Source organism: Esox lucius, chromosome 14, assembly GCF_011004845.1.
Source record: "Esox lucius isolate fEsoLuc1 chromosome 14, fEsoLuc1.pri, whole genome shotgun sequence".
Taxonomy (NCBI): Eukaryota; Metazoa; Chordata; class Actinopteri; order Esociformes; family Esocidae; genus Esox; species Esox lucius.
This window is the reverse complement of record NC_047582.1, coordinates 23,870,544-23,890,854: the sequence shown is the minus strand read 5'-3', so window position 1 is coordinate 23,890,854 and position 20,311 is coordinate 23,870,544. Positions and strand designations below refer to the sequence as shown.

The 20,311-nt window shown below is 44.1% G+C and overlaps 1 protein-coding gene across 2 annotated transcripts in view; it reads right to left on the bottom strand.

Annotated features, from left to right (window-relative positions):
• gfra2b (GDNF family receptor alpha 2b) overlaps positions 1-20,311 on the bottom strand; it is a 56,967-nt gene that overhangs the window by 14,519 nt on the left and 22,137 nt on the right. For both annotated transcript variants that reach the window (XM_020053156.3, XM_034296782.1), the window contains 3 exons: positions 18,776-18,853; positions 10,746-10,939; positions 10,429-10,616 (listed from right to left, as the gene is read on the bottom strand). In XM_020053156.3, the coding sequence (XP_019908715.2) occupies positions 10,429-10,616; positions 10,746-10,939; positions 18,776-18,853 (460 nt within the window). The remainder of the gene's footprint in view (positions 1-10,428; positions 10,617-10,745; positions 10,940-18,775; positions 18,854-20,311) is intronic.

Genomic DNA, 20,311 nt, shown 5'->3' with positions numbered 1-20,311 from the left:
CAATCATGAATAAGTGACGCTACGAATCAGAAGGGCGGTTACACATTCTCTTTGGGGTGTTACTTTCTAAAGAGATCTGTGGATAGTGAATCATCTCATGCAAATGAAATGCATTTCAGATGTACATGCAAATGAATTATCGATTTTGACTATCATTGATACAAATAAGCAACACACAGAGAACAGAAAGAATTCTTTACTTGACCTCTGCTATATCTCCCAGGGAGGGCTATGTCTTATGGTTGGGTCTCCTTGCCCATTAAAAAAGTCTGAATTACATTCAAAGTTGGTGCTCTATATTAGTCAAAGATGAAACACATTTGTTAATTTGTCAAAAACAATGTGTCATAAAGAGAAAGCGATTCTGTCCAAAACAAGTCCTGTGGGGATGGTTTTGTGAATATTTCTTAAAGAATAGGATGAACCCTGGTTAAAGACAGGGCACTCATAACAAAATAGGGTGAACCCTGGTTAAAAACAGGGCACTCTTAACACAATAGGGTGAACCCTGGTTAAAAACAGGGCACTCTTAACACAATAGGGTGAACCCTGGTTAAAAACAGGGCACTCTAAATGGAAGGGTGCCATTTGGGAGGCAAACTATATCTCCTTCAGAGATGTCATCACACCATGCATTAACATCACACCATGCATTATCATCACACCATGCATTATCATCACACCATGCATTATCATCACACCATGCATTAACGTCACACCATGCATTAACATCACACCATGCATTAACGTCACACCATGCATTATCATCACACCATGCATTAACGTCACACCATGCATTAACGTCACACCATGCATTATCGTCACACCATACATTAACGTCACACCATGCATTATCGTCACACCATGCATTATCGTCACACCATGCATTATCATCACACCATGCATTAACATTACACTATACATTAACATGAAGAACACACATTTCTATATGATGTCAGCTTCCTATATTGGTAATTGATAGCACACATTTTGCACTGCTTTTGCACAATATTTGTGTAAGACAGTGTCAACTTCACACTACCAAGTCAGACATCAACCACAATAAAACTTTTTCTGGCATGATGCGACCAGAAGAAGTAAGTGGGGACACTCTTCCCCCTTAACCTTATTATCCCTTCCATCTACTACAAAGATTCGCCTATCAGTAACAGCGTGGGGAGTTAAAACCAAATGGTACATAAGAGAAAGCACCCAGCTGGGTCCAGCTGAAGAAACACTAGACTGCCCTCACAGTTCCCAGATGACTCTTAATTTCCTCCGGAAAAAGAATGTAAATGGACAGAAAATCACATGGTTACTGTTGTTGAATGCGTGTCCAATAAGACCTTGTATGTAGGAAGTTAATTATATGTCTGTGCCCCCCCCATCCAAAGGGTATGGTATTTCATAGTTGCAATTGTACAGTTGTAAATCAAAAACCTGAAGAATTTGGAAGGGGTTTCAAAGCCTTCTCAACTCTATGTGGATATTATTTTAATGTAAAGCACAAACCCAGACAGAACACTGCAGCCAAAGAATAGATCTGTACACAGCACAGACATTTTACATCACCTGAGACCATCTTCTACTGTCTTGAACTCTTCCTGTCCCAAAACTATAAATCCGCCAAAAGGTGTTCTAAAAGCAACCTGTAAACCGAACCCCTCTTCGTGTTCCGACTGGCTACCAGTCTTAAGAAACCCTTAGGACCTTAGGATACTGGGTCTCTAATATTATTTACCATGGACTCCGATCATCCAACAGCAACCAGCAATGTTTACTGTTACTTTAAGAAAAAAAAAACTTTCTGATACTATGTTCAGAAACTAAGGATTACTTTAAGAAAAACTCCTTTCTGATACTACGTTCAGGAACTAAGGATGACCAATGCAGACAACTAAATTATTTACCACTGAGAGGGATCTGAAGACTATCTGTTCCAGAAAGTTGTACATAAGAGAGCGTTACAGCTGGATTACAACTGCTCATCGATTTGATGTTAGATCCTAATCTCTATCTGTTTCTTTTTTATAACTGGCTTTTTATCTACGAAAAATACATTTAGGACTTTAAAACAAATGTCTTTTGAATTACGTGCTGGACTAGGCAAAACCTTGTCTTCTTCTTCTGTTACCTCTTCCTTATATATTTTGAAATCAGAATCACCATGATTCATCCTGTATCTTCACGGTTCATACTTGTTATTTCTCAATACATCGTCTTTGGGTTTTGAAAGACTTCCACTGTCTCTGAGGAATGTTAACGGGTTTTGTTATAACACAGCTGAAACAACCTTCAGATATAGTTGTATGAAAGATGCATCCCCTGTTGCCAAGACATCTCATAGCCTCTAGAAAACGTGATTTACCCTTTATACAAGGAAATACATGAATACAGCCACATTCTACCTTACATAATTTATTAATAAACACATTTTCCACATTACCAAATTAATAACCAAATGAATTTGACACTACGCTAACATGAGAAAATAATCTCTACATCATGTTCACAGGCCCTGTATCATATCATGGATGACAATTGGGCAGATGGGAGAAATTAGACCAGGATCCTGTAAGTTTCCCATCTGTCGCTTATCACAGATTTAACAACCAGACACAAGTCAGATGTGAAGAATAATTTAAACATAACATTGGAGCTACAGTGTACACACAGATACCTAACCAGATTATAATTATGTACTTTATACTTACTATCTCCCAATCTCTAATGAGTAAAAAAAATAAACATTACACAGACAAAAGTTTCAAATGGATAAAGGTAGATCAGACGACATACTAAGTCAAGCTGGAGGGGAGACAACAGAGAGCGGATGAGCTGATCCTGTCAGGTATTCCCCGACTGAAGTGGGTTCTTACTCTGTTGAAAACTTCCTGCATCGTTCCAGTGCCAGAGAAGAGCTGCCCCAGTGCTCTCAGTGGCTACAGACCAGTAGTGCTGACGTAGTACATCATGAAGACCTTTGAGAGGCTGACTCTGCAGTAACTAGGGCTCCTGGCGAAAGGCCACTTGGACCCCCTGCAATTTGACTAGCAGGCTCATATCGGTGTGGGTGACGGCACCATCTATCCGCTCCACCTGGCATACTTGCATCTGGGGAGGCCCCTGTGCACTGTGAGGATGTTTTGTTTCATTTCTGCAGTGCCATTTACACCATTCAGGCCCAGTGGTGCAGCCAGACCACCACGATGTGGTCTGGATTATGCTATCTTCCTGGCAGACCAAAGAATGTTAGTCTACAGGGCAGGCAGTAGGGGGTGATGTTGAGCAATATTGGTGCCCCTCAGGGGAATGTTTTCTCTCTTTTTCTGTTCACACTCTACACCTCTGACTTCCAGTACAACTCTGGGACGTGCTGCCATTAGAGGTTCTCTGATGACTCCGCCCTTGTGGGACGCATCAATGAGTACAATGATCAGGAGTACAGGGATCTTGTGCAGAGCTTTGTGGGATGGTTCGACAATAACACCCTGCATCTCAACAACAGTTAAGACCAAGGAGTCTTGGAGCTCAGACAGAACCGCCAAGCCACTCACACTTCACCTCCTCCACCAGATACCCCTGAATGGTGACAGGTGGAAGTCATGCAAGTACCTGGGAGTGCACTTAACGAACCGGACTGGACACAAAACACTGAGGCGCTCTTCAGAAAAGGTCAGCCTGTGGTGGCTAGTGCAATGTTCTTAAGTGTGGTGTGTTGGGGAGGTATCAAGGCAGAGGAGACCAAGAGGCTGAACAAGCTTTACTGGTATTAAACTGGACAGTCTAGAAACAGTGGCTGAAAGAATGAAGGAAAGGACAATTCTATATTAGACAACCCGTCCTATCCTCTCTACAGTGAGCTGGGGCTTTTGAGGAGTCCTTTCATCCATCAGCCCATCCTCCCCGGTACAATACCAAGCAATTCAGGTGTTTGTGCCTGGAGCGATCAGACTGTTTAAGTCGACCAGTAACAGTGATCTCTGTTGGAGCCTGCGGGAAACCCAGCCCCCCAACCCAGCCCAAATTTTATTTTGTTACAACTAGAAATCGAAATGGATAAAGACTTAAGAGTTACTGCCACCGATCAACACAAACAAGTCCATAATGTCAAAGTGAAAAAATAAAATAAGTAGGATTATAATTATGAATAGAACATATTTGATTGCATATGTATTCATCCACTTCGCTATGAAACACTTGAATGAGCTGGGGTGCAACCAGTTGCGTTTAAGTCATTTAATTACTTTAATTGAGTCCACATGTGTGCAATCAATGTGATTCCCATGATTTTTTAAAGACACCTGTCTCTGGGAGGTCCCACTTAATACAATTCCCACAAAAAGCTACACTATGAAGACAAAGGAATAAGGCTCTTCAAAAGCTCCAATCAGGGGTAGGATATAAGAACATTTCCATTTCCTTTGCCTATCCCTCAGAGAACAGTAAAGTCCACTATTAACAAAATGGAGAGGAAAACGAATCTGTCTAGATCAGGCTGTCATGCTGTCCTACACTGAATATACGATAAAGAAGAGCACTAGCCAGAGAGGCCACCAAGGCCTTTGGCAACTCTAAAGTAGTTACATTCTCCCAGGGCTGAGATAGGAGACACTATCCTAACTGGAACAATGCTTCAGAAAAGTGGCCTTTATGGGAGTGGCAAAAAGAAAACAACACACATCGAATCTCACTTACAGTTGGCCAGAAGACGTGGGAGACTCTAAGACCACGTGGAAGAAGATTCTATGGTCTGATGAGACCTTAATACAACTCTTTGGTCTCAGTGCTTGGATTAAAAACAAAATCAAATTAAGAATAATCTCGAAAGAGTTGGAGGTTACCGTTCACCAAAAGTTTCCATTCAACTTGACGCTTGAGCAATCTTTAAAGAAAAATGGCGAAAAAATTGCAGGTCCAAGATGTGCAAAGCTGGTAGAGATACATCCAAACAGATTCAGTATGGATTTATATCATTTTTGTGTTGACAAATATTCTTGAATAAATCCATTTAGATTTCCTGTTCTAACATAATAAATGCGTATCTTTATATTTGAGTGATATTTATTGCTGTATAATATTATTAATCCTGACTATCTCTTATTCTATAACTGAGAATATCCCTTGTGCTGCGCACATTGAATTTCCCCTTGAGGATTAATGAAGTTCATCTATCTAACAGCCACGCATAATGTTGTAAACACTGTGCAAATACTTAAAGTGTAAAAAACTGTTGTAATTGTGTGGGAGAAACAAGGCACAGGGTCTTGAGCTCAGCAGTTCGGTTCATTCCAAACATGTAGAAATAATGTGTAGAGTACAAGTGGAGTCTTCCACTGAATCAAAAACACGTAAAACGTGACACGTAACACTGACGAACACAGAATGAGGGGCAGAGGAGACATACACACACACTGATTGGATGATGGGAACCAGGTGTGATGATGTTGACAAGGCAGTTAACAGGCCGGTGGGATTAACGGGGGGCGAGGGCAGCTGGAAGCCCGGTGACCTAGACCGCCGGAGCCGCCACAGACCAGACGCGGGCGCAGGAGGATGGGAAGACGTGACAATAATAAATATATGCATTTTTTTTTTTTAAATACACTTTGGTTATGATTACCATATTGATAATGCTCCAGATTTTGTGCTTTTTTCATGTCATCATTTGTCATGGCCTAAAATGTATCGGGGTTTATCCGTGTTCTATTTCTGTTCTGTTTGGATCTGAATGACACGTGCCTCTAATTTGGGCTCTGGGTAGCTCTGTTGGTGGAGAATTTCACGTACAGTGCCAAGGATCTGGGTTTGATTTCCACGGGGGGGCGGTACAAATAAAGCATCTCTAGATGAAGGTATCTGCTAAATCACTTCCATACAGTATGAATGTAATGTGGTCATACATTTATCAGGAGATTAGGAAGTACAGCTTGAAGGCATTTTGAAGGCAGTTTGAACACAGCTGCACTTCTCTGGAGAACTCGGTCTGCCTATGGCAACCTCTGTCTATACATTGCAAAGGTTTTTCCTAATACTGAGTCAGTCATATCGAAACTTGAGAGGGACATAACTCAATTGAAAATACAAATGGTCTTTGCAATTGCTCTTTCTAAATGGATATATGTTTTTGGAGAGAAAGCTCAATTTCCCAGGAACATAATGCATTATCATTGCGTGATGGAGTATGCATAATTCCTGCCAATTTGAAAAAGAAATAGCAAAGTGCTTTTAATATCTTATTTACATACTCTGTCCAGTACAACACAGACAAATTTAAAATTCATTTCAAAGACTAACATGGAAAATCACTCCTGCAAGTTCATTTCCTGATTTTGAAAAAACTTGTTAAAACCAAACCATGTCAAAACCAAAATATATGTTTAATTGACAATGCTTTGTCATACTTCATGGTTTTAGACTACCATAAATAAATTGAAATCACAGTACTGCCTTGCTAATTCGATTTCTTATGTAAACGTGTCAATCAAATATTGTAGGCAGGGTTTCTGTTACACAAGGTGCAGGGGCGGAGATTAGCTTTCACTCTTATGGGCCCCTCTGATTGGTTGCCATGGGTGCCTTGCACCCATCACACAAAATAAAGCTCCGCCTCTGATAAGGTGGAATACGTTACTTAGCCTACTTGCAGATTAATCAGATTAAGTTTGGTGGCTGATTTTGATGCTGTTCATGGTAACGTTATCTAATGCAATGCCTCAGGCATGGTTGCTTTTGTAGTTGTCAGCCTGCAATATACCACAGATCAAAATTGTTCATTAGCCAATGCAGAAGCAGGCAAGTTTTTTAACTCTACAATCCTCTGATTATACTAGTCCCCTCCGAATTGACATCCTACTGATTTGAACGAGCTGTAATGAGCAGACAATTATGTCCATTATGCGAAATCCAAATTGAAATACTGTAGGAGGCCTCTGATATGGGGCTGGTCAGGCTGCTGAACATATAGATCCTGCAATTCAAGCCCATATCCCGCGCTCCTTATTGGCTACTCCAGTGTAGATCGATGAGGTATGGAAATGATTGTAAAATAATCCACTTTTCTCTTTTCTTTACTCCCCCACTCATTGTATAAACAGGCCTTTTGGCTACTGGCTGTTTGGTGGACAGGACAACACTCTCTCTCACTGTCTCTCTCACTGTGTCTCTCTCTCTCTCTGTCTTTCTCTGACTGTCTCTCTCACTGTCTCTCTCACTGTCTCTCTCTCACTGTCTTTCTCTCACTCTCTCTCTCTGTCTCTCTCTCTGTCTCTCTCACTGTCTCTCTCACTGTCTCTCTCTCTCTGTCTTTCTCTGACTGTCTCTCTCTCTGTCTTTCTCTCACTGTCTCTCTCTCTGTCCCTCTCACTGTCTCTCTCTCTCTCTGTCTTTCTCTGACTGTCTCTCTCACTGTCTCTCTCTCTCTCTGTCTTTCTCTCACTGTCTCTCTCTCTGTCTTTCTCTCACTGTCTCTTTCACTGTCTCTCTCTCTGTCTTTCTCTCACTGTCTCTCTCTCTGTCTTTCTCTCTCTCTGTGTCTTTCTCTCACTGTCTCTCTCTCTGTCTTTCTCTCACTGTCTCTCTCACTGTCTCTCTCTCTCTCTGTCTTTCTCTCACTGTCTCTCTCTCTGTCTTTCTCTCACTGTCTCTCTTACTGTCTCTCTCACTGTCTCTCTCACTAGGTCTCGTTCTCACCCTCTCATCAAGTCTGTCACTGTTTCTCTGTCTCACCCGGTTCACCTGGTTTTTGCCCCTCTTTCTCTCACTCCGTATGGATTTCACCCTTTTGTTCTCTTTGTCCTGTTGAGTAATTGCATCAAATGTGTGTTCATGTAGCCTGTAGGGAGTAATTGCATTTGTGTGTGTGTGTGTGTGTGTGTGAGTGTGGTGTGTCATGTGGTTATCAGCAGGAAAGAACAGTGTGTGAGCACAAAAAATGTGACAAGAATATTATTTCTGGGCCCACCTGTGGTTGTGTGGGTGTCTATGTGTAGGTGTGTGTGTGTCTTTCGGACCGCCACACACACTTATGATGTCTGACAGGTCAGGGTGCTGAGTGGTTGACTTTCACTCTGAGGTCAGTCACTCCATGGGAGTTTGGGTGTGGAAGTGGGTATGAGTACGAAGTACATGAGTACGAAGATGGATGAGCAATGTTGCAGGAGCCTCTTAAGAGGACACATTCATGGACAGACCGGCATGCCCTTGGTTTGGAGGAGCAGACAGACCGGCATGGCCTTGGTTTGGAGGAGCAGACAGACCGGCATGCCCTTGGTTTGGAGGAGCAGACAGACCGGCATGCCCTTGGTTTGGAGGAGCAGACAGACCGGCATGCCCTTGGTTTGGAGGAGCAGACAGACCGGCATGCCCTTGGTTTGGAGGAGCAGACAGACCGGCATGCCCTTGGTTTGGAGGAGCAGACAGACCGGCATGCCCTTGGTTTGGAGTAGCAGACAGACCGGCATGCTCTTGGTTTGGAGGAGCAGTGATGTTACGTGTGTCTGACTCATAGGCTATGATGAAAGGTCTACGCGTGTGTCCATTTACTTGTGTGTGTGTGTGTGTGTGTGTGTGCGTGAGTTCATATACAAAAGAAGAACTTTTGAAATACATACCTGAATTACTGTCTGACAGCCAACTTCCATATGTAGTACTCTGGTGTCCAACATAACAGCCTTGACTGGCCAAAAGAGTGTGCACGCATATCCGAGGAGGACACAGACCTCCTCCTCCCCCCTCCCTCCATCTGACACTCCTCCTCCCCCTCCCTCCATCTGACACTCTGCACTCCACCCTCCCTCCATCTGACACTCCTCCTCCACCCTCCCTCCATCTGACACTCCTCCTCCCCCCTCCCTCCATCTGACACTCTGCACTCCACCCTCCCTCCATCTGACACTCCTCCTCCACCCTCCCTCCATCTGACACTCCTCCTCCCCCCTCCCTCCATCTGACACTCTGCACTCCACACTCTCTCTCCATCTCTATCCTCTCTATCTCTTTCTTTCTGACCCTGACTTGTCAGTCACAGTGAAGCAGACTAACAGTTATCCCAGGGGAGAGACCCCATTATAATATCTACATTAGCAGGGGGAAAAACACACGTACACAGTGGAATTATAATAATATGGAAATGTATAACTGACACAGCTGACCTTGAAAACAGAATGTAGTCAGATATAGCACAAACTCCCATTTAAACAAAAGACACCTTTATGAGTAGAAGAGTGGGGGGGGGGGGGGGGGGGGGGGCAGGGGGGGAGAGATGAGACAAGATGATAGTTTGGGAACGGTAGTGTGTGTGTGTGTGTCTGTGTCTGTGCATTTGGATATAATTAGGTGGTTTGTTTTGCGTAAACTTTCTCTTTAATTGATTGTCCCTCACTGGAACTACTCATTTTCATATTAATCATATTTGCATAGGTAATGAGCATGTGGCAGCCTGCGTCGTCTTCTGTCAGATAGCACTACGGCCACTGATCTGTCTGATAACTTGCAAACCCCTGGGATGGCTCAAAAAAGTAACCGGGCTCCAAAAAGCTGTCACGTAACATTCAGAAAAGTTACCACGGTGACATTGCATAATGAACCCCACTTCGTGCTCAGAGGAATCAGATTTATTCTAACCAAAAACTTTTTTTCTTTGTTTGAAAATTCAAGAGTTTACTCAGTGTATAAGTACAAGCTATTCAATTCTAACAGTAAGAGAATAACAGAATTTATGAAGTAGAAATATGCACAAAACCAGTTAGCTAACTGGTTTTCTTAATGGTTAAGCCGTGCAATCTCCAACCCAAACGGTTGCTAACTGATCCCACCAACATGCTAAATGTTAATTTTAACACCTTACTAACTTTGGCACAGTACATTTTAATCCAATAGCTTGCAAATGAACTAAAGTTACTCCTTGGCCATGGAAACAAACATGCTGTATGCCACATGTGGTCTACTTCATTCAGCAGGGTGTAGTTTGTACTACCCACTCACCTACCTATATTCAAATATATTGAATATACTAATTGTAAGTCCTTTTTGGTTAGATATAACTGATACCTCATTTTGCTATTTAAAATAAACATACATATCCTTATTAATTCCATCCTCATTTTCTTCCAGAGGTGGCTGATGTCAGCAGAAGCTTGTAAGGGCTGTTCAATGAAAACTGAACCGCATATTAACATTTCTCTTGGCCAAAAAACCACCGTCAAGAAAACAAGGAACCAAAAAAGTTAAATTCTCTGCACACCACACCACCAAACAGATCTACAAACACAGCAACCAAACAGATTAACACACACACACACACTCCCCAAACAGGTTCAAGCACGTCACATCACGTTAACAGATTTACAAACCATAACGCTACGCAAATAGGTCTAAACACACAGACACAAACAGGTACGTGTGTTTGTATGAGTGTGAGCACGTTACCTGCAGAGCGCATCAGAGCGGCAGGTTCGTCGGAGGTCCAGACAAGAAGGTCTGTGTTTCTCCTGATGGGAACACGCAGGAACGATGGTTTGTCTCCGCCTCTCAGCACAGGCCTGGTCTGGACACGAGCAGAACAACAGAGGGTAGCTCAGCTCCCACTGCACGCGTTCAAAGAACTGACGCAGCGCCTACGGACAGAAAAATAATAACGTCCTTCGTGTGCTCTTTGTCATCACTATCATCATCGTCCTCATCATCACACACCTCTGATGGCACTCTGGACAGGGGCGTTACCAAGGGAACCGGTGCCCACCCACCTTGTGACATCGTTTGCGACTGCACGGCTCCTGGTTGGCCAGCGGAGGCTGAGACGGCTTGTTGCAGATGGCGATGTAATTGGAGCGTTGTCTCTTGCAGGTTTCGTTGAGGTTGCAGGCTTTGGCGGCATCCAGACACGGGTTACAGGGTTTCCCTGGCTCGGTGCAGGGGCTGGCTTTGGACAGAGAGGAGTCTGGGAGATGGGCGGGATAGGGAAACAGAGAACAAAAAGTTAACAGAGAGATTGTGTGTAGCTCCACCCCCAGAGCTTGTCTTGTTACACATCACTAGCACCTTATGTTACTGTGGCTAAATATAAACCCACCAAATTATCTGTTTAATGAAGCTACAAGACACACACACACAGACAGAGAGACACACACAGACAGGCACACACACAGACAGAGTTAATGAAGCCATACTGAGCGTGGGAGGAGAAATGTAATTGTGGTAAAGTCAAGGCCTAATTCACATCATCAGTGACACAGTTTGTTGTAGTGGGAACTCACTCTACATTAGAATGTTTACTTCATACTCCACGCCATGTATTAGACTCGTAACGGAGTCAGACAGGCAGGGGATATGTGTTTCCAACAGAATGTCAAGTCAGCAAACACAGCATTAGCTTATAAAGTGGGCCAAGTTCACTAACAATGTGTGTTCTGCCCATCAAGCCTTCCACAAGACAACTGGCCCCATAGGCATCCCTGACACACACAGACCACACACCCTTCCCCCGGCTACTCGTTGGGTATTGATGGTGTGAAATGAGCTGAGCTCAGGGTGATCGTGGTAGGCAAATCTTAACGACTGGAGAATAAAGACTTCATTACATCGTCACTTCCCAACTACACAGATTTACTGATTCGGTATTCATTGCCCTTGCGAGTGTCTGTGTGTGTGTGTGTGTGCGTGTGTCTGCCTGTCTGTGTGTGTTATGTGTGCATGTGTGCATTTGTTTGTGTGTGTGTGAAGGTGTGAAGGCCGTGCTGTTAAGGAGTCTTAACCCTGTAGCCCAAGGCCCTGTCTACCTCTGAATCTCACGTCAATCCTCCTGTCCTCCCTTCCCTTCCCCTCCCCTCATCCGTTCCTCTTCCCTGTCCTCCCCTCCCCTCATCCGTTCCTCTTCCCTGTCCTTACTTCCCCTCCCCTCATCCTTTCCTCTTACCTGTCCTCACTTCCCCTCCCCTCATCCGTTCCTCTTCCCCTGCCCTCATCCATTCCTCTTCCCTGTCCTCTCTTCCTCTCCCCTCATCCGTTCCTCTTCCCTGTCCTCTCATCCCCCCTCTCTCTTGTCTCCCACCTCCCCTCTCCTCTCCTTTCCTCTTGGCTCAGTGCCTTTCCTTCCATCTCCTCTCCTTCTTGTAATAAACTATTCAGGTGGAAAAGTGTGGGATCCCAAGAGGAGAGAGAGGGAGAGAGAGAGAGGGAGCAGTATCCGGAGTGTGTGCATGGGCCAATTAGAGTGTTGCCCGGGGTCGACTGTTATCTCCCTCTCTCACACAGCCTTTACAGTATCTACACACAAAGCCTTGCTCCCAGGCACACACACGCACACACACACACACACACACACACAAATGCAGTCATCCTCTATGTATATACACACTTATACACATACATAGCTTCTTACACATATGTTTTATTAAAGTGCTGCAGTCAGGCAGCGTCTCAACCCCCCCCCCCCTAAAAAAAAACAACACACATACACACACCACATCGACACATGATCTAACAAGGTCAGAGAAAGGGGGACGGAAGAAGTGGGGGAACTGGAGAAGTGAGGAGAGGAAAAGCAGAGTAGGGATTTGACAGGGAGGGAGAGAGGAAGAGAGATCAAAACAGTCGCTTGAGAGCAGGATAGACACAGCTAGCTACCCTGACCAAAGCCACACACACACACACACACACACCCATTTGTACACAGAGCTCGACAGAACAGAGCAGAGCCATGCTGCACAGAGAAACAGACTTATGATGTTTCAGATGAAAGAGGAAACTTGTTAGAAGCAGGGACCAATACGACACAGCGGAACATGGAATGGATTCACACCCCCTCACTTAGATAATGATCAATGTCTAGGGTCTCCGAGAGGAACACACACCAACACTAAACAGCTAATTCTCACATAGCACAGCAGGCGTGCAAAAACACACACGTAATTACACAGGCATAAACAGAGGCACAAACGTTCAGAAACACATGGCTGCACGCACACACACGTACACAGACACACACCAACACACATACACACACATACAGGAGTGTAAACTATGATGTATGACTAAGAAGGTAATTGGAGCTTATCCGCCAGAACAGCTAAAAGTAACCATATCCCCTCTTCCTTCTTCCTCTTCTTTTCCCTCTGCTCTCCTTCTCCTCTCCTCTCGCCTCCCTTATTCTTCTCTTCCCAATCCTCCTCCTCTTCACTATAATCTTCCTCTCCTCCTTATCCTCTTCCTCTACTCTACTCCTCTTCCTCTCCTCCTTATCCTCATCCCCTACTCTACTCCTCACCCTATCCTCTTCCTCTCCTCCTTATCCTCATCCCCTTCTCTACTCCTCACCCTATCCTCTTCCTCTCCTCCTTATCCTCATCCCCTACTCTACTCCTCACACTATCCTCCTTCTCCTCTTCCTTTCCTCATACCCTCACCCTATCCACTTCCTCTCCCCCTCTCCTTAATCCTCTTCCTCTCCTCACCTATCCTCTTCATCTCCTCCCCATCCTCTTCCTCTCTTCAGCCTATCCTCCTCCTGTCCTCCTCTCTTTCCCTACCCTCCTCCACTCCCCGGATCCTCTTTCACTCCTCCCTCATTCGTTTTCTTTCCTCCACCTATCCCTGTCCTCACCTCCTTTCTTCCCCTATCCTCTTCCTCTCCATATCCTATATCTCTCCCCACTCACTCTCTCTCCTACGCTCTTACCCCATTCCTTCTCCATTCTCGTTCTCTCCTCCTCTTACCCTCTTCCTCTCCTCGTTTCCTTCCCTATCCACCTCCTCTCCTCCCCCTTCCTCTCCTCCTCTCCTCCCCTATCCTCTTCTCCTCCCTCTCCACTTTTCTGTCCCACCCATACCTTCCTCTTTTCCTCCACCTCGTCCTCTCAGCCTCTATTCCACCTTAAAGTTTTCCTCCCTCCTTGTTCTCCCAGTGGCTGTCCTCTGCTTTCCTTCCTCCTGTCATTTCCACTCCTTGGTTCTGCTTGACTTCTCTTTTCCCTCCCATGTCCCGTCTTTATTCTCTTCCATGGGAATGATAGAAGTAAGTGTTTATGATGTTGGTTCTGTCACAGTTATGACATTAAATGCAGTTTCATAACGTGTGGTTTGCAGCTCATCCCAACTTTCTGTCCAACAGCAAAAAAAAAACAGTCAAAGCATCCTATTTGAACTCACTTTGAAAAATATATCACAACATCTCTTCTGGAATGTGTACCCACACAGACACGTGGCTGTGCGCACACACACACCTGCAAAAATGCAATCAATCCCTGTCTTTCACAAAAATACATTTGCGCCAGAGCTTTCTACATTGACGCGTTTACAGTGTTGGATAAAGAAGTAAGTTTATTGGTGATTGTCTCTCCACTCTTTTCTAAAATGTCCTTCGTTATACAGAATCACACACCACACACTCTCTCTTTTGGTCACGCTCAGCCTTTCCTTACAATCGATTGGTAACAGTCTTGTCTAAGACATCCTTTAATGTTCCACTCCTTTTTCTTTCTCTTTCTTCTGCACATGCTATTTAACACTCCTCTATATCATCCTCTTATCCCTCCCTCCCTCCCTGCCTCCCTCCCTCCCATTGTCCTTTCTAGCTCTCTCTCCATTGTCCTCTTTATCTCTCCCCTATTGTCCCCTCTCTTTTTCTGTCTCTATAACATTGTCCCCATCCCCCTTTGTTTATCTCCCTCTCTTTTTGTCTTTCTCTACCTCACTAATATTTCGGTCTGTCTATCTATTCAATTCTGTAGGTCCTTTTTTGGCATGAATGCACAGTTGCCACTGTAGCAAAAAAACAAACATGTTTAGGCGTCAATAATCTAACTGTCTATCTGTTTCCATGGTGAGTAAATATGGGATATTAGATAGTGAATAGCAGATATTGTTGGTGGTTGGTAGATACTGGATAGTGGATAGCTGATACTGAATAGCAGATATTGGACATTAGATAGAGGATAGTGGATAATGGATATGGGATAGAGGATAAAGGAGGAAGGTAATATTGGATAGTGGATATTGGATAGAGGATAGTGGATATTGAATAGAGGACAGTGGATATTGAATAGAGGATAGTGGTTAGTGGATAGTGGATGAAGGTCACATTGTATAGTGGATTCTGGATAGAGGATAATAGTTATTGGATGAAGGTTATATTGGACAGTGGATATTGGATAGAGCATAGTGGATATAAGATATAGGATAGTGGTTAGTGGATAACGGATAGTGGATGAAGGTTATATTGGATAGTGGATTCTAGATAGAGGATAGTAGATATTGGATGAAGGTTATGATGGATAGTGGATGTTGCACTAGGTAACGTGGATATTGGATAGTAGATTGAAGATACTTAGGCTTGAGTAAGCATCTTTACTATGGATTGTTTTAAAATTGAATCACACTGATAAGATCCTTTTACCTTTTAACATCTATCTCCTCACTCTAACTACAAGCACACATGCATGCAAGCACACACAACCACAGACACATACACACTTGTTTGCAAGTCCATACAAACACACACAAACACAGACACACATACTGTACACTTTGTTGCTGGAGTCAAGCGAGAGTGAGTTTAAGTGAAGTGGGATCAGTCATCAGATAGCATGTTTATCTTTGATGAACTGAGAGGGAACACACAAGTGATAAAAATAGCAAACACACTCTTGTACAGACGGTACGGTGGTGGCTTTAGAGTGTGTGTGTCTTTGCGAGAGCGATAGAGTGTGTGTTTGTGCGTGAGTATGTGTGTTTGAGATAGAGATGCGTGTGTGTGTGTGTGTGTGTGTGTGTGTGGATGTGTGTGGATGTTATTTCTTCTATAGTGAAGCTCGTACGTCTCCTAGAGAAGCTGCAGATTACCTCTCAGTGCTTTAAATAATGAGAAATGTGAACTGGCGCATACGGAAATTGGAAAGAAAATAGCTTTTCGTGACAGGATGGAGGATAGCTTCAGTTACAGGCACACACACACACACACGGCGGTGCGCACTTCAGTTACAGACAGTAAGACACATTCAGAAGATATTTTCTGTTTGTTCGTCTCAATCAACAGGGTAGCAGCTTGCTGGGTTTGTATTGTAAGTAACCCCTCTGTTTAAGATCCCACTAAAACACACCAACTAACCTGTTATGTATACCAGCGAAATGTGGACCAGCAAAAGATCAATGAACACAAGTCTCAATTGCCTGCCTGTCTCCTTTACAGCCAGATATCTACATGTATTTCAACAGATAAAATGCTGTTTCAAACAAATGCTGGGTCTAAATGACCTGTGACCTTCAGCCTTTATGACAGAAGAAGACAGAGGAGAGTGGATAACCTACAAGGGACACAATGCGCAATGAGGCACAACTGAGAGAAGGGTTTTTATGCCAAAACGATTGTGACTTAGAATTGGATAGCACATGTACCTGTCCCAGGTGAGCACGTGGACAGCGCAGGAGAGAAGGAAAGATAAAATATACTGGCTGTGGAAAGAATTGTTCCTTATGAATACAATTATTTACCCTCAGCAATCGCAAGAGCAAGCGGCCTGATAAATCAGTGAAGACCTCTGCCATGGATGACCAAAGAATACTTCCCATAATGAAGAACAAAATCCCAGATCAGGAACCCCCCGCCCCCCATGGGGGGATATCAGAGACCTCCGCCCACCAAATAGTTCACCAGCGGACCTAAAGAGGTTAAATTGCAAAATGCAAAACTTGAGATATGAATGTATCCGTGGTCTCGTGAAGGAGGGGAACCAGGCAAGGACCTGTCACAGGGACAATCCCTCATACATGCACACCCTCTGAATAACTTCACACGTTCTGAAGCAAAACTGCCGGTCGAGCTGGCCCACGAGCCCCGCCTTCTGGGTGATGAGAGCCTGTCTCGACCCTGTCCACATTAATTCAGGTCCACTCTTCGCCGGCGGCTCGAACAGCGCGGTGCCCTCGGAGTGTCGCGCCTTGTTCCCTCTTTCAGGGATCGAAGAGTATATTCACAACCCGCTGTTCCCTTTCAGTCGATTGCTCCGTATGACATGCTACGGGAATAATATAACCGACCCGCTAAGCCATAGAGGTGAACCGCTGAGCCTGGACGTCTAGGCCAGTCTACCCCAGGGGGTTTCTGGGCTTTCCAGTGGTGTCCCAGGGCAATGTAGAATATGCAGACTGCCTACTCTCCAGGTCAGGCTCAATCAAATAGCCCCTTGTGTGCCCAGGTGTGTGTGTGTGACCAGAGTGATTTGTAAGGTGGAAACCAGCTTTATGTAGCGCAGTTCTTTTCTACAGTAAACCTACTATATAGTGTGGGTATAGCTTCCGTAAAGCGTTGGGACAGCTGTTTAAAGTCTTACTGACGGGTCTGTTGGGGTGAAAGGGAACTCTGAACGACTGAGAAACAAACGGAGGCCTCTTTCTGAGAAATTAGCCCACTCAGGGACAACATCCTCAACAGAACATCCAATGAAGGGGCGAGACGAGTTCCAACACCCAGCACGTCCGCAGTAGCCCCCAACTGATAACCGCCTTCACCAATGGCATTATAAATAGCAGGCATGAATCTGCTACTGAAATCCTTCAGCTAACTAGCACTCTTAGCGCCTTGCAACTCGGTTGGACAAGAGCCCCGTCGACAACCTCAGAAATGGTGCTGAGCTTTCATTTGAGCTTTCACTCATATCAGCAACAAAAGAACACAAACCCTGTGACGGCAATGACGCCCGGAGGGATACGACCCAAGCCAACAGTTAAGGTGAGTCTGCACGGAGCAGGTAGGAGACGAGCCTTCCGAGACACGAGGAAATTGTTTTTATTCTTTGAGAAGAAAAGGCGTGAGATTATCCGTTCAGTGCATGTGAGAATCAATTTGGTCAGGGTGTACCTGGAGCTTTATCACCAGGAAGGTGGGGCTTCCGGGCCAAATCCACCATCAGGCTTTAAAACAACTGATTTAAGTTTCTGTTTGGGCAGTGCACATGCATGAAGCGACACGACTGGAAGTGATCTACTACTTAGCCTCAAAAACAGGATGGCCGTTTACCTAAAAAGTGTAAATAAAAGAGACTAAAAAGTTCTGGAAAAAGGTATTGTGGACAGATGAGACAAAGAGTAACATGTAGCATAATGATGTCAAAGAATGGAAAATAAAAGGAACTTCCCAAGATAAGCTCAACAGAATAACATCTTATCTGTGCAATATGGAGGAGGGATCGTTTAGGCTTGAGCTTACTCTCAGTTGTCTTCATTGATTTTGTATCTGCTGACTGCAGCAGGAAAATGATGAAGCGTACAGAAACATCTTATCTGCTATTGTACAAGCAAATGCATTCAATGTAATTGTGGAGTCCCTCATCACATAGCATGACAATGATCCCAAACATACTACCATTAAAAATGCATATGGGCTAAAGGTGGAAATTAAATCAGATTGAACATTGATTTTATTTGCAGAAGTTAAGACTTAAGGTAAAAAGATGTCAACAAGAAATGATGATGAGTGCAACACAGGCCTAGTATAGCATTACCAAAAAACATACTCCTCTGGCGTCAACAGATCGCAGATTTCAAGCAGTTTTTGAATGTAATGGAAATGGAACCAAACACTACCGTATACCTTGTTATATTAATCTGTCCTAATCTTTTTGGTCTCATAACTTCTGAACCATTAACACAGGTTTTCCGGGAACTCATACGCATAAAGTAAGCATTTAAATGTGTGTTCAAACCCATGTCAGCACACTAAACCTGTTACTTTATCAGGCTTGCTGTAGGCTACACACACATCCAGCTTCCAGTTGAAGTTCACCTGAGATGATGGAGGCGTGTCTGAACTCTTCGGAAAACTCGTGGAGCTCATAGGGCGACAGCTCATAGAAGTCCTCTCCTGAAACACAGAGAAAGAAAGTTCCTGTATTGAGGCCTTCAGGATTATACCCAAAACAGCAGTCATCAAACTGTAAAAATATATCGTGAAAATGAAAAGCAAAGACCATTTCATTTTCAGTTCCAGGAACACTAGCCTAACATTTAACAGCTGACTACACACTATCGGGCATTTACACTAGACCTGACAAAACACATTCTATACAGCAGGTGACTCAACTTTGAGCGCGTGCGTGTTTACGTGTGTGTGTCTGTTTGTAAAGTGTGTGTCTCTGTATAGAGGGGTGAGGTACCTTAGGGGTTTAGTGAAGCGGGTGACAAGACTCCATGTTTATGTATGAGGCTCTGAAACAAGGTTTCTGTCTGTAAGACTGATTCCACCTGCAGCCATACATACATTAAGGACTCAACCTCCTCTTCTACTCTCTTCTCTATCAAACCCATATCCTGACCTCTCCTTTTGGATAGTTTGTATCGTCCCCTTTCCCTCACCTTCGATTGGCACATTTGGAAAAGGATCGGTATGGAAGCATTTGCCTGTTAGCTTACATCTGTTGTTAACAAAACGTGACAAACAAAATGGGATTTGATTTGACATCTCTCCTCCTCCTTGTCATAATCCTCTTCGTCCACTTAATCCTCTCCCTTACCTCCAACCCTTGCTGGTCAGCTGAACGTTTTGTGTGCGGTCAGTTTTATTTCAAGCCGCCAACCTTATTTTGCCTATTCCCTGTACAGCTCAGCCCATCAATCGTATTGCTAATCAGAGAGCTAATCCACCAATCCATTTCCTCCTCATTGCTACATCCATTCCCGAATGCATGCCAGGGCACATATACCCGCACACACATACTTCTGAGGAGTCTTCTTTGCGGGGGCGTTCAGATTACAGGTGGGTAATTTATGTAAAGTCGCTGTTTCACTTCCAACACATCACCTCTGATTGTGTGTGTGTGCCTCTCTCTCCCTCTCCCTCCCTCTCTCTATCTCTCTCTCTCTCTCTCTCAATCACTCGCATATTTCTTCTCCCTTTCTCTCTCTATGCTCTTCCTAGCTGACTACCTGTCTAGTAACCACCAGACCTTTCAGTTAGAAGACCAGTCACAGTGACAAAAATAAACAGCAATGGTCAATTCGCTAATTTCACCTTATTCATGGATTGCACGTTTTGTCACAACACTGTTTTGTTCATATGTGGTTGATGCCCAGCTGAACGCTTTACCCAATGCATCCTCAATGGGATATAATGAAGATTTTATCAAAGTGTTTTACTAAGGCATGAAAATATGATACAAAATCTAAAGAAGGGTAAATAATCATCACCGGCTCCCCTCAAGGCTGCGTCCTGTCCCCCCTACTCTTCTCCCTGTACAGCCCTGAACAGCTGCACTTCAAGTCACCACTCTGTCAAGCTCCTGAGCATTGTGGATGACACCACCCTCATCTGACTTATTTCGGA